The sequence below is a fragment of the Salvelinus alpinus genome, chromosome 10, assembly GCF_045679555.1.
Source record: "Salvelinus alpinus chromosome 10, SLU_Salpinus.1, whole genome shotgun sequence".
In the NCBI taxonomy this organism is placed as follows: Eukaryota; Metazoa; Chordata; class Actinopteri; order Salmoniformes; family Salmonidae; genus Salvelinus; species Salvelinus alpinus.
In genome coordinates, this window is record NC_092095.1 from 59447988 (window position 1) to 59463356 (window position 15369).

At 43.6% G+C, this 15369-nt stretch overlaps 1 protein-coding gene across 2 annotated transcripts; it reads right to left on the minus strand.

The window, feature by feature from the left end:
• Positions 1-407: 407 nt before the first annotated feature.
• LOC139532439 (sodium/potassium-transporting ATPase subunit alpha-1) lies at positions 408-14373 on the minus strand. Of its 2 annotated transcripts, none has more exons than XM_071330011.1 (22): positions 14172-14373; positions 8440-8556; positions 8174-8233; positions 7065-7268; positions 6816-6929; positions 6586-6720; positions 6372-6489; positions 5801-6069; positions 5370-5678; positions 4777-4911; positions 4425-4617; positions 4099-4274; positions 3871-4007; positions 3510-3660; positions 3181-3349; positions 2936-3090; positions 2715-2838; positions 1854-1999; positions 1607-1737; positions 1409-1510; positions 1111-1202; positions 408-645 (listed from the first exon to the last, which is right to left on the minus strand). In XM_071330011.1, the coding sequence occupies exons 1-22, from the start codon at positions 14181-14183 to the stop codon at positions 617-619; spliced, it is 3078 nt and encodes a 1025-aa protein (XP_071186112.1). In that variant the 5' UTR covers positions 14184-14373; the 3' UTR covers positions 408-616. The 2 variants fall into 2 exon arrangements, with proteins under 2 accessions (XP_071186112.1, XP_071186113.1); XM_071330012.1 differs by lacking the exon at positions 14172-14373 and adding an exon at positions 12221-12317.
• Between the last annotated feature and the right edge of the window lie 996 nt (positions 14374-15369).

The window sequence follows — 15369 nt, forward strand, 5'->3', positions numbered from 1 at the left end:
GCCACAATGTTATCAGCAGGGTTTTTATACTCAAGTGCTGCCAGTTGATAAGTCTTGCCTTGTGCTTCTGATAGAAGGTTGCTCTGACACAGGCTTGCTAGTGTGTGAAGATAGTGTTTAATGTCAGGCAGTAGATGGATAACAAAGTGTGATGTGAATGGGTCAAAAGGTGACATGAAATACAGTCTACATTCTGCACTACAATGACAGTGAACAACTAGCTGGTGTTAGTTGACTGCACACTGAAAGCAGTGCTCATGGTTAAAACAGAGTGAGAGAGAGAATCTCCAGGAAGGATAGGAAAAGAATGACCTGAAGATCTGTTGATGCTGTGTTTATTGTGGAAAGTCTCCAAGTTGCAATGAGGAAACGTGCAAGCACACATGCACAAACCATAGACACCAAAGTGGGAGCTGACTGAAAGTTTATTTATATTACTGTTAAAAACATGTATAAAATTGGTCCTGTTCCAGAAACAAGGCACACAATGTCTCCATCTCAGTGTTTTAGTATCACGCATTCCCTATATAAAAACACAACCAAATCTTACAGAACTTAAAATTCAGAGCAGCAAGACAACCATGCAAGAACTTGAGCGATGCAAACTGGATGCTTTCTAGTAGTACGTCTCCCTTTCCACCCAACCTAAAACAGAGAAGATAAAAAACAGGATTTAGAGATCAATTACCTCTGGTAAACAGGTGGACTAAGGAAGGCTGTAGCATACATAAACAATGATCATGTTAACTATCAGTGTGTAGTTCAGACGATCACTGAGGAAGACAGTCAAGTGACCGACGTCTTTAACATCAGCATTTTATAAAGCCCTTTTTACATCAGCAGTTGTCAATGGAGTGGACTAGACTCCCAAACTTGTCTGTGTCCACTGTCTCGCACTGACTAGTGCATCTGAAAAATATGCTGCTGCTTAAAGATTTACAGACTTCGCTTGTTTGCCAGATAGTAAGGCTGCATATTTAGGTAGCTTTACTATCTTCCTGAGAACGAGGGAAAAGCTTGTGGTTTTGAGAGCCCAACTGAAGACCTTAAGACTTGTATGAACAAGTACAGCAGATAGTCACAGTAATAACTAAAGGGATTTAGCCTCACCGCCTGGGCTGCGTCGGATGATCAGTTTTCGGATTTCATCATAAATAAAGATGAGGAGAGAGTATGGGAAGGCGCAGAACCACCAGCTGGGTCTAAGGAGAAAAGAAAAACAAAACATAAAACAAAAATAACAGATCTCAAATGACTCCAGACCAGAATGCGCCAAGAACAGATCTTAACATTTTAAGCAACACATAGCTAAGCTTAATAGAAGTCCTCCTAGAGTTAAGTAGTTTTGGTACTACAAATATATTTTTTTAAGAGATGAAGTGTACCTAACTGAAGGGTCTTTACTTACTTGAGTGGGTACATTCTGAGGGCGATGCCCATTCCAGGACAGTAGGACAGGAAGGCGGCCAGGGCTGTCTCCTCAAACAGGCCGAAGATGAGAATCTTGTTCCTGAGGAGGACAGAAGCAGCATTTAAAATCAAGTCATTTCTTTGACAACAAAAACGAACAACAGCCGATGCTCTTCAAAATGGCCACGGAACTCACCTCATTCCTTGTTGGAAGACGGAGTTCCTCCTGGTCTTACAGATGATCAAATCAGCCCACTGTACAACGACAATACTGGCAAAGAATGCTGTGTGGCAGGTGAACTCCACAATCTTTCTCTGTTCATAAGTCTGAGGAAAACAGTCAGCAACAGAGGGAGAAACAGTCAAAACACAGTCAACTAATCATCTAGAATCAGACCAATCAACAAGGCTTGTGAAAACCACATTGGTGTCTGCATACTCACCCACTGCTGGCCATAGCTATCCTCCAGGTCATTGCAAAATTTGTTGTCCCAGTCCACACGAATACCTAGCAGTCTGGAGGGCAAGAATCCGTTCTCAGCAAGGATCACAAAGTATGTGAAGAACCCAGCCAAAGCCTGGATCATACCTGTGGAGAGATGGGGAGACAGGATCAGATGGGTGCATTTGTATCAGATTCTATCCATGTCATTCTGTCTGTTGGTTTTCTGTTGCATCAATCTCCATAAAAAAATTTTTTAAAGTTTGATTGTCACATATACCGGATAGGTGCAGGAGAATGTGTTGTTTCACAGGGTCAGCCATAGTAGTAGGGTGCTCCTGGAGCTTATTAAGGTTAACTGCCTTGCTCAAGGGGATGGCGACAGATTTTTCACCTTGTCGGCTCAGGTATTCGAACCAGCAACCTTTCAGTTACTGGGCCAACACTAACCGCTAGGCTACCTGCCACCCTACAGTGATTCCCAAGGAGTACCACGTTGGTGGGAGAGGTTCTCGACCCATGATATGATGCAACCGCAGTATGTGAATGCTGTCCATATCAGTGTTTCCTCTTAAGGAAAGTCCCGCTCACGTGGAAACCTCTGGTTTAAACCTATTTTTGGCTCCATCACCAAAGTGTGAAACTCTTGAGCCAGAGACATCCCATAATCACTCAGAGACCCCTTCTCTTATCACCAGGGAGGCTATTTCTGGCGCATACCCCACTTCCAGCTGATCCCAAAACCACTCAGTCAACTTAAGAGTCTAGAATCCAGTTTGAGGTATATGAGATATTAATCTTTCATCTAAGAATGAAAATACTTTGTTTTGCGCAAGTCAGGCTTTGTGAAAAGGGGTCTTACCGATTTGACCGTAGGCTATGCTGATAAGTCTTTCATTCACCAGTTTGTCTGTTTTGGAGTTTCTGGGCTGTCTCTTCATGATGTCACTCTCGGCAGCTTCGTAGGCCAGGGAGATGGCGGGGACCTGGAAAGTTGAGGACGATTTCAACAATTAGAATGAAACTGAACAGTAAACAAAGATTTAAAAAAATATATATATCTTAATTATACAAATTCCTTACCATGTCAGTTCCCAAGTCGATACAGAGGATGGTGACGGTTCCTAGGGGCAGTGGAATGTTGGCGATGATGAAGAAGAGGAAGGGTGTGATTTCTGGAATGTTACTGGTCAGGGTGTAGGCGATGGACTTTTTCAAGTTGTCAAAGATCAGACGGCCTAGGAAAGGTACATGCATAACGTTAGTGAAAATAATGCAGAATAGAAGGAACCCCAAACATTCTACATCCACTGAAATGCTGCTTCTACCTTCTTCGACACCAGTCACGATGGAGGCAAAGTTGTCATCCAGGAGGATCATGTCTGCAGCCTGCTTGGAGACGTCAGATCCAGAGATACCCATAGCAACACCGATGTCAGCCTTCTTCAGAGCAGGAGAATCGTTCACACCATCACCTGTCACAGCTACAATAGCACCCTGTGGATAAGGAGGAGAGGTGTTTGAGTCTATGGAGAGAGAGAAGTCGAGAGAACTGGTGAACACATTTTTAATTTTAAAGGAATTTATCTACGCTACATTCACTCTGTTTACCTCTCGTGAGATAGGCCTAGTGTCTTTAAGTTGAGCTGAATATTACCTGGCGCTGGCAGCCCTCCACGATAATAAGCTTCTGCTGAGGAGAGGTTCTGGCAAACACAATCTCTGTGTGATATTTCAGGATGTCGTCCAACTGTTCAGCGCTCAGGTCCTTGAGGTCACCGCCATGGACCACACAGGCCTTGGCATCCCTGGGAAAAACGTACCCTTTATTTATGGAAAATCCCATTGATATGAAGACATTTCTATAATGTCTATAAGCGCTCATGAGAAGGACCTGACATTCAAGCCTGAATGAAATCTTTGGAAGAAGGACTTCAAAAATGAAAAAAATGTAGAGAAACTGCAGGAGTTTAACTGTTGTTTCCAATAACCAAACTTAAATATTTTTTTTGTATTACCTAGGGTCAACTTCATTGACTGGAATGTTCAGACGAGCAGCGATGTCCTCAACAGTCTCGTTTCCTTCAGATATAATTCCCACACCCTTGGCAATGGCTTTAGCAGTGATGGGATGATCACCAGTGACCATGATAACCTGAGGGAAGGAAGGGAAGAGGAGTGGTCTGATCACAGTGGCTGCTATGTAGATTGACTGAAGAGTCGTGTCAAGTATTACATTGCTATACCTTGATTCCAGCACTCCTGCACTTTCCCACAGCGTCAGGCACAGCAGCACGGGGAGGGTCAATCATGGACATTAGGCCAACGAAGCACAGATTCTCAGTTGGGAAGTTCACCTCTTCACAATCAAACTGGAAGCCCTCAGCGAACTGGTCATCAGGGAGCTGGAAATGACAGAACCCTAGACGGATACAAAATGGTGAAAATGTGAATTGAAAAAAAGGAGCAAAAGCGCAACTTTACACCTCACATTGGATCATTTGACAACACAGATGGAATAACAAAAATACAGTAGTATTGGCTAATGATGCCTGAAATAAATGACTATTACCCAGCACTCGCTCTCCCAGACCACCCAGTTCCATGTAGGCGTTCTGGAAAGAGTCCTTCATCTCGTCATCCAGAGGCTGTTCTTTGCCCTGGATCAAAATGGTGGAGCAGCGGTCCAGGATCCTCTCAGGGGCTCCCTTCATCACCAGCAGATGCTTGGACTCACCCTCATTCTTGTTTAGGTGAACGGAGAGCTAAGGGATAAAATTATAGGAGCAGCCATTTTGAAAACAGATTTCCAGAATAGGCATAACCATGTTGATCTCTGTGCCAAAGGGAAGGGTTTTCAAAGACTTACAGTGAAACATATCCCTTATTTCGTGTGGCAGGGTGCTACCGTGCCATTGACCTACCTGGTATTTGTTGGTGGAGTTGAATGGGATCTCAGCAACCTTGGTGTACTGGTCTCTCATGCCTTGCACAGACCCACAGCACAGCTCAATACACTTCAGCAGGGCAGACTCTGAGGCATCACCAGCCACATCTCTCTGTGAGAGGGAAACGAGTAGGCAGATGAAGTGGACGTGGTATGCCGCACATTCGCTTTCACACACTAGCACTTCCGAGGACCTGGTTTATCCTTACGTGGCCTAAGACATTAAAATGCCCTCCCTCAATTTAAACAGATTTAATGAAAAGGAAATCTTTGTAGATTTTGTCTTCTACCAGGCTCAGACAGTGACAAAGAGAAACTGAAAATAAGGGGTGAAATTAAGTGTGGTAATCACAGCTAGTCCAAGGTGAGATGATTAACGGAGTGAGAGGTTATATTCCAGGGGATTGCAAGGGCTGAGGCAATATGAAGCATTCAGGCAACAGGGGAGGAATTACATAAGGTGAAAGACAACCCTGTTGAGCCTTTTCAGCAGCTTTACATGCTGAACTCCTGTCGATAGCTCCATGTGTATACTGTTGTCAATTCACTCTGGGGAAATGAGACACTTACTTTAAGGATAGGAATACCGCTCTGTTCTGCCAGGAAGACGGCACGGTTACACAGGCCAGCGACTCTAGCCAGGGCAGCCCAGGTGGCAGAGCTCCTGTCGAAGGAGGTACCGCTCTGGTTCTCTGTGGTGTCAGCCTCATGGATCTGGTTGTCGAACCACATGTGAGCCACGGTCATTCTGTTCTGAGTCAGGGTTCCAGTCTTGTCAGAGCAAATGGTGGAGGTGGAGCCAAGGGTCTCAACAGCTTCGAGATTCTTCACCAGGCAGTTCTTCTTGGCCATACGCTTGGCAGTCAGAGTTAAACACACCTACGGAGAAAGCCAAAAGTCACTCAACATGTCTGTCGAACAAAATTGGCAATGTACTGGTTTTTGGAGCCATATGTGAAGTGTTTGGGGGGGGAAAAGCACTCCCGAAAGACAGTACTCACAGTTACAGTGGCCAGGAGACCCTCAGGCACGTTAGCGACAATGATTCCGATGAGGAAGATGACAGCTTCCAGCCAAGAGTATCCGAGGATGAGGGACAGGACAAAGAAAGACATGCCCAGGAAGACGGCCACACCAGTGATGATGTGGATGAAGTGCTCAATTTCAATGGAGATTGGGGTACGTCCGACTTCCAGGCCAGAGGCGAGGGTAGCAATACGACCCATAACAGTGCGGTCACCAGTGTTGATGACAATACCTCTGGCAGTTCCTGCAGGAAATAACATGCAGATTTCATTTAACAATCATGACATCATATTGACTACTGTTTAACAGCACAGTTGACATTGATTCAACCTCAGAAATGGTGGACATACTTTATACAGCAACAGGACTTCATCAAAGCTAGATCAGTCATGGTTTGTTTTCTTTTATTTATTTGCCAGGGACCATGTACAACATGCCCTTGCACCAGATTTAGCTAGATTGCTAATTTTTATCTGTGGTCCATGGGCAGAATTTCTTTTTATTTGGTTTGCTTCTCATCTGAGCCACTCTGCTCTGTTAAAGTACCTTCAACACAGTTGGTAGAGAAGAAGGCAATGTTCCTTGTCTCCAGGGGGTTGTCATTGGAGAAATCCGGAGTACGTGTCTGGGGCTCAGATTCACCAGTGAGGGAGGAGTTGTCCACCTGAGTGGGGAGGGAATTAGATTAATACAATAATGAATGGCACGGACATGGGCGGAACGTGACGTATTTGGAGCAAGGGGATTTTAAAGTACCCACTTTGCAACCGCTGGCAGAGATGATTCGCAAATCGGCGGGAATCCTATCTCCACCTTTCACCTCCACCAGATCTCCAACCACCACTTGTTGAGCGTTGATGTTCATCTTCTCACCGTCACGGACAACCAGGGCTTGCTACCAGGCAGAGGACACAACAAGATTAATCTTTAAATGTAACAATAAGGGGGAAAAAACACCTTCAAAAGATGTGTTTCTAAAACAGCCAGTACCTGTGGGACCAGGTTCTTGAAGGAGTCCATGATCTTTGAGCTCTTGGCCTCTTGGTAGTAGGAGAAACAGCCAGTAACAATGACAACAGCAGAGAGTACAACACCCAGGTACAACTGTGTGGGACAAAGATGCAGAACGTGTTAGAATTAAGTTAACTCCCCCGCACAAACACCTGTACAAAATAAATAACTGCTTTCAATTCCATCACAATGTCAATAAAATCAACATTCTTCATCTTAGAATCTTACGTTATCATTGGCCGGCTCATCCTCCATGGCTGCCTGGATTCCGTAGGCCAGGAAGCAGAGGAGAGCTCCAGTCCACAGCAGCATGGAGAACCCGCCAAACATCTGCTTGCAGAACTTCACCCACTCAGGGGTAGTGGGAGGAGGGGTCAGGGAATTGGGGCCATCACGGAGAAGGTTCTCGGCAGCCTTAGCACTGGATAACCCCTGAGGAAACAGGAAATGGGTTGTGTTACTTTACATGTCGAGACCTCAAATTAAGATGTTGTAGGAGGATACTTAATTTTAAAAGAATGGATGCTTCCCTCCCACCCAACCTTTTAAGGGTATACCATTATCGACCCTTGCTTTTTAAAATCAAGTACATTGCTATAGTCGGGCATATCTAGGTACCCCACCCTTGAGATTCTCTCTCACGGCACGTGATAAGGAGAGAGGAAGCAAATTGTCAACACAATATATCTCTCTACGAGGTCTGTCAGTGGCAGACAGAGACACTGCAGGGCCAAGTCATAACTATAATTTCACATAAGGCAGAGAACAGAGAAACAAGTCAATGGGGCTCTGGAGAGAGTCGAGGTGCTGACAGTTGCCAGGCAACTCGCCGCAAACAATGAAAACAGTGCCATCTCCTCTGCTGGGATTGAGTGCATCCTAAATCTGGGCTGAGGTGCTATGGGCCTGCTGCTTGTGAATTATTCAAAAGGACCACTCGGCTGCTAAGCTGCGCTGCTAGGTTTGGAGGCGGTAATCTACTATTCCCCTTGATCTCCCAATCATGATCAAGAATCCATTTGTATGGCTGTAAAAGAGGGATAAAGCATCTCTCGTATTGCCTTGGTATTTGTCACATCCAAGTCTGATAACCCCCTTCTTCAACGGTTTAATAATTGGAAGAGATCCCAAGAGTCCGAAACCCATAACTTGAGCAGAACTTTGAAGTACTTGACTTAATTTTTCTATTAAATAATTGAAACTATTCGAATTGAGGAGAACCGAGCTGAATTGCACTCCAGCTGTGGTCGATAAACAACTAATTTGTTAACAGAAAAGTGCAGGGGAGATGAATGAATCGCCAACTGAAATGAAAATGAGTGAAGCTCCAGACTTACCCTACTAAGGTCGGTGCCGTATTTGCGGTTGAGCTCATCCAGGGTCAGTTTATGGTCATCCTATGGGACAGAGTTTAGGAACATGTCACTGACAATCGTATTGCACTGCACTTCTGCACCATCAAGATAAACATTCAGTACATTACATGCAGCGCCAAGCTTGACACCAAGTCAGTGACATCAACACGCGAGTGACCAAGACTTGTGATTTAAAGATGAACTTCCCAGGTCCTGAAAGAGAATGAAAGTGAGAGAAGCCGACTCACCAGATCAACTTCCTTTTTCAACTCATCCATGTCCCTCTCCTTCTTCATGGCCTTGGCATTCTTCTTCTTGCCTCCCTGCTCAGAGGTCGCCGCCAGCTCATACTGTTCCCGTCCTTCCTACAGAGAGGGCGAGATAAGATAAGAAAGATATACAAACACTATAATAAAATAGGTAGAAAGAGCCCCTTAAGAGCTCTGCCCGAGAAAATAAAATCTTCACCCAACTCAAGCCCCTGATGCAGAATCTGCTTATAGTATAGTTTCCCATAGTGTTTCCGAGGTATGAATAAAACCCAAGTCTGGGGGCCCAACTCTTGAAAGGTAATTCATTGAGTCAATGAGACTCGCTCATTTGAACAAAGGATAAAAATGCTACTTTTCAGTTACAAATGACTTACCAGAAGTCACCCAACAACTTGTGGGTTATTGATGTAGCATTGTTCTACTGAACGTAAGCCCAGTTATCATTTACAAAACAAACGTGACCTAGACAGGTATGGTGCAACAAGTACAAAGATAGTTGTGGCTGTTCCTTTTGGACTATCACCCGGTAGGCTTTCACCTTTTAGCGTCTACGACCTGTGCTAGATAGCCAAATTACTTTCACTACTCAGCAGAAGAAACTCAGATGTTTGAAAATGGCATCTGTCTGAAGTTCATGAGGAATGCTTAATGAACAATCATGTCACAGACCGTCACTTTGCGCAACTGCGTCAATAAGGAGAGCTGTGGGAGGGGTGGGGCTGAGGGTCATTTCAACATACTCCACTGCAATCCAGAAATGTCAGACTATTAGGCCCTATGTCACAATACTTTGTCCAGAATAGGGGTAAAATTTACTCTCCAAAGGGGAAAAGATGCACACCATTGGCTCGGTTGTCTTGAGTACACACAGAACTTTCTTCCTCTGGAGTCATCTCATTGTGAAAGTCCAAAAAAGCCCCGGCCCCTCACCTTCTGCAAACCCATTGTTCATTCACTCTTCCCTTTCTCCATTATCAAATCGGTCACTTTTGGGACGAGGATAAAGACCTTGAAGAATGCGCGTCAGCTAGACGGCTGAAAAGGGGAGGGTGTTGGGACACTGCGGCAACAGGATAACGCACAGTACCAGATAAACATCGGTAAGGCAGTTAGCGATCATAAATTATTCAGGTTCTACTGGTGTTCAGAAGTGTTTTGGCTGTGGGGGAGAGAGCTCTACATGCTTCTCTTGATTTGACCCTATGGGGTTACACAAAAGCTGCTTGACTCTAAGCAAGACAGATCCTGGTTCAGAATGTGATCCCCAAGTCACAGGGGCGTGACTGATAATTAAACTTCGTTGTTTGGTTACAACTGAATCCAACATAAGGTGTCTACCAGTTGTTGTTTTTTTGCTGTTGGGACAGTAAAGGGTAGAGGTGGAACGACAAGTCCTGCTGGAGTCTTCCGGGCCCCCTCAAGGAATCTGTTGTCGCAGTCCCCGGTTGTCTTTTTATTCGTTGACAGGCACACCGACTTGCCCTTCTTGGAAATGCACCCCCCTCCTACTAATACTATTTAGAAATATCCCTTTTACTTTCCCAATAGTGTACACATCCGTTATTACCACAATGAAGCAAGGAAGGGAGGATGCTGTTTTGGAAGTATTACTCAGCTGTCTCTCAAATGTAACAGGAAGCTAGTGCACTGAAAACAGGAAAAGAAAGTGTGAATGTCAGCAAATGTGTGGAATCTCTCAGAAGACCAATCACGCAAAAACAACAGTTGTCCCACTACAAGCCTGAGAACAATGAGGCTTTGCACCTCTAGAGAACCACGTAAAAACAAGAATGAAAAATGGGGCAAAGAAATATATCTTTAGAGTGACTTTATTTTGGACAAACTGTACAGTCACGGAATCTATTCAGACCCTCTTAGCAAAACACCTAAGATACCAGGCTTACCGCATTCTTATATGGGATTACTGTAATGGTTTGATCTGGGAGTGGGAGCAACACCACTGTGGTAAACATGGCTTGGGTCTGCATACCATTTCTCCCATAGTTCAGAGTAGTATATTCAACTGCGTAATCGTTGTTCTCATGAACGTTGCATATGGGAGTGAGTGTAATTAGTCAGGGACAGAGAAACAACTATGTCTGAAAGAGAGTGCAAGAACGCAGGGTGGGTGGAGAAGGGGGTGAAGCCGGCAAGACATCCTTTCCAAGAGGACAGAAAGTTTGAAAGAACAACTGTCCTCATAAAAACAACAGCGATAAACAGAACAGAGCCTCAGTGAGACGAGGGGCCTCTCACTTTTACGCTAAAACAACACCACCGCCAGATCAACAAAAGTTCATAAGAGACGGTCGAGCGGGTGCATATTTTACAGCCAGGGTCGAATTCCTGTGAACACCATTCCTGGTTCTGTTCCTGTACGTGTGCCAAATACAAAAGCTGCTCACTCAAGCATATTGGCTCCTCCTCGCCCTGGGACTTTGCCCCGTTGCTACAGGCGACATAACCACACCTCTCAGATATCTGAATGGACCGAGTCACATGTTACTCTCCTCCCCTTTTCTCTCCCTCTCTTCAGTTTAGAAAAAAGTTCATTTATTCACAAGAAACGCATTTAAAACTCCCACCACGTCCGCTGGAAGAGTCCGTTTTCCCACAGAACAAAAGATGGTGAATGCCTGTGTTTCTCCTTAAGACCCCAGGAACCACAGTTAAAAGCAGAATACGAATCAATGGGATGCAACTTCCTTTATTGCGCTAGTCTGAAATGTAGGTTAGAACAGAACACACATGGCTATTGCGAAATGCCGATTGTGAGTAGGCCTATGGGACAAACATTTTTCTACAATTACCTCGGCAGTTGGAACAATAGAAATTACAGTGGAGGAAACAGAAGGTGTAATAATGTGTGGTACTCTCCATAATGTTTAGGCAGCTAAGCCAAATGAGCAGAGGGAGCTCAAGCAGGAGAGAGAAAGGGGCAGTGGGGGTGAGATGTGTTCTCTGTCACAGAGATGGGGTGGCGTGTGACAAAAGGGATGCCTAATACATAGTGACTGTCGAGCGGAAAGAATGTGAAATCCTCAGGAGAGAGAGAGCAAAACATTTTTTTTTTTAAAGAGCGCTAGAGCGCAGGTCTCTTGGTTCCACAGTGGACCCCTGGGGGGAAAGAATGGTCAGCTGAGGCCACAACCTGATAGTAGCTCAGAGGTGGAACACTGGAGAGAAATAAAATAATTCCCCAATTACTTCACCATATAAAAGGGCCTTGTTTTGGACATATTCTAGGCCTCATTTGTTTACAGTGGAGATTTTCCACAAGCCACTTTCCATCACACTCAGTGGTGGAATCTTTAAAACAATGACCCCCCTTGATGAAAGATGGCGAGAAAAGAAGTGGAAAAACAAAGAAAGACGGCGCCCTAATAACGTTACAGGAAAACGGCCTTGTTTTCAGATCATCACAGTTTATTTTGAGAGATGGAAACAGTAGCCATAGTATTCCATTTCGGGAAGGAACTTTTGGGCGTTTCAATTTGTTGACAGTGAGCAGTTGTATACTATCATACCTCTTGATTTTCCATTTCATTATAGAAAAACAGAATTTTTCCTCCATCTGCCATTCAATCAGTTCAGAATTTTTTTTGCCAGCTCCCTCTGAACAGGAGCCTATGAACAATGATGACAATGCAGCAACTGGTGCCTCATCTTCACAGCAGTCTCCCTTCCATATACCTCACCGCTCTAACCAACCCTTTGCTCCCTCCAGCCCTATGCCACCCTCAATCTCTCCCTGTACCTCTCACTCCCCCCTCTCTCATCCCTCTCTGTGGTCTCCTGGAAATCATTAGTCCGGCTGTCCAAGCATCTGTGCCTATTGCGCGTGTACTGGACCGGAGCGCTGAGAAGAGGACAGAAGGGGTGGGGGCAGAGCAGAGTGTTCACCACCAAACACGGAGGTTTGCTGCTCTGCATTCACATCATACAACCAATCTGTCTCTAATCACCCCTCTCTTACTGTAGCTGTGAATGCATAATTTATCACTGTGCCCGTGTGATCCATTGCCCAGCAGGGAGTGGCGAGCCTTTTATATGATGCTATTAACCTCCCCGATATCCCACCAGTCTGCCATACAGTAGTCAATACAGTACCCAAATACAGGAGTCACAGGTAGGTAGCTGTAAAATATAAAACATCAAATTAAAAATCACTCCAATAATTGATACATTTCCCATCACCATAAAGTTGCAGGTAGTTATTTAGACAGGTTTGATGACAAAAACCCTATTGACTAAGGTTTGCCCATTAAAAGAAAAACGTAATTCTACAAGTCTAGAACAATATGCCTTGAAGTGAGAGGAATATACAACAAATCTAGTGTATTGAACATCACTGGATTTAATAAAAACTATTGTTTTTTTTGAAAAGCGATGACTTTCATTAATACATGAGAGGGCTGTAGTTGATGTAGGTCTATCTGAATATTCGCAGAATGTAGGCTACACAAGAAATGTCACACAACCATATGCCAAATCAGTATACAACAATTAAGCCTTCAGTGGAATACATTTATTTTTTAAAGAGATTTTGCAGGTGCTCTGAAGGAACAGTTTGGTATTTTCCCCAGAGTCAGATGACCTCGTGGATACCATTGTTGGGTCTCTGCGTCCAGTATTACGAAACTTAGAGGTATTTTCGTGAGCCAATGCTAACTAGTGTTAGCGTGTTCCCATATACTTCAAGTCATTGCGCTAACGCTAGTTAGCAATTAACTTCAAACTTAACGCTGACATAAAAAATGGTATCCACGAGTTCGTCTAACTCGGGGAATGTAGATAAGGGCATCCTGATAAAATCCAGAACTATCCTTTTAAGCTGCCAAAGTCAATTATTCCAATGTAGGCCATCTACATAAAAACTACATTCTTTCAACGAGCATGACAAAAAAAATAAACACCGACGACTTTGGCGCATGGTTGATATTGTGAATGGGGTGGACTACGGTTATTATTCAATTTATGAAGAACAGACTTTCGCAATAGCCCACAGTCGCAACTACATTTAACCAATTTATTAAGAATCTGAATATTACCTATACTTCTCATTGATGAACAAAATTCAGTCAAGCGGGTTACAAGTCACCATGAAAGACTCATTGAAACAAAGACCATCACTTATATTCAGAAGTGAGCTAAGGCTCTGTATGGCCGTGTATCTCAAAGTAACACAAGTCACAAGATAGCATGTCTTCCCCACTTCCCGCAATTAGAATTTAAACAGACCACGCTACATTTGTAGTCACCTTGGCGGCAGTTTACTTGGATGAAAATAAACATTGTATCAATCTTCAAACTTGTCTTACACCGCCAATTCTATCATCGTAGCGCTTACAAGCTTTTCTCCTTGGCGACTAGATCCAAGCTAAACAACCTGTGGATCTTCAGTATCAATGTAAAAACAACACATTTTTAACCCTAATTGACACTCGACCAAGACACGTTATGAAAGCAACTTTTGTTCAGCCTACAAAATGCGGAAGTCACTCTCCCATCGCAGGCATTTTGAAAAAAAATGCGGCCATCTACGTACATGTGATAATTTGAAAACAACTTCGACTGTATTATATATATTTTTTAAATCCATACCACTTTTGACAAGTAGGCTACAATTAAGAATTGCGTAAATTAGGCTACAGTAGCATTTCATGGAGGAGCTGGAATGTGAAGATGGAAAGAAAAAGCGCACTTACTCCACGTCCCATGTTTGCAGTTTTGTGGAGGAAAAAAAACAACTTATTGAACAATCAAATCCCAATTTACTTAAAAACGATTTGAAAAATGTATTGCCCCTGGATGTGCCCTTATCCACACGTGTCACTCCTACCGGACACGGATCCAAGCTCCCTGTCTCATTAAAAGGTCCAATACTTATATACAGTGTTCCTTTCGATCGTGACGTCTGCACTTTTTGCCATGGTAACATAGAATGGAGGGGCGGAGTCCCCATTATTGAATGTTTTACGATTATCGGCCTTCATAAAGTAGAATGAATCCATTGCGTGACAATGGACTTTAGTCTCTGTAACTTCAAACATTTATGAAGGAAAGTCACTTGGTCTCTTCTGTGCAGGCTTATTCATATTAGGATGAAATCTTCAATATCTCTCACCACTCATATTCACAATGGATACTAACCTATCCTCAATCCTCTTTAAACCTATCCTCAATTCTCTTTAAGAATTCTCTACATGTTTTGTTTGTCCCTTTTCTCTTAATTTCCACATAGATTTAAGAATTAACATGATTTAAACGCACACAAACACACTCTTTCTCTCTCTCAATCACTCTCTCTTCATTCCTTATTTTAACCTCATTTATGGAAAGCGATAATTTTAGTGTAAACTCCATCACTGGTCTTTAGGAAGTTTAAACTTGAACGAACCAGGCCGTTAAACCCTGTAGGATGTAAACTTTCCCTCCTGACCCTGTCATGAACACTTCGTGGACAATGTGACCCTGTCAGAAGAATAATGGAAGCCTGGGAGATGGCAGGTTGTTGTATCTACAAATGATTAACTCTTTAACTTTGGGATCCTAACCATTAACCCCGTCTCAAGGTCCTGTTTTATGTCTTAACTTCACCCTTCAGTTTGGACTCCAGTAGGAGTGCTGATCTAGGATCAGTTTGTCTTTTAGATCAAAGTGAATAATATTATATGGACAGATCCTAGATCAGCACTCCTACTCTGAGGTGCTTTGTGGATACGGGACCAGGTATTTCACTGCAGAACCAGACAGAGGCAGATTCAACCACATGTCTAGAATTCAACCACATGTCTATAGGTCACTGTAATTAGTGTAGCATTCTACCTGTGTGAGGTAGAATAGAATAGTATAGAACAACACATCTTTATTGTCCACCCAAATATCAACTTTTCCCTTTGGCTT

Coding starts and splice junctions, on each gene's coding strand:
- LOC139532439 (XM_071330011.1), bottom strand. Junction 8,234..8,439: donor TGAAAAAGGAAGTTGATCTG/GTGAGTCGGCTT, acceptor TCTGTCCCATAG/GATGACCATAAACTGACCCT. Junction 2,000..2,714: donor CATAGCCTACGGTCAAATCG/GTAAGACCCCTT, acceptor ATCTCTCCACAG/GTATGATCCAGGCTTTGGCT.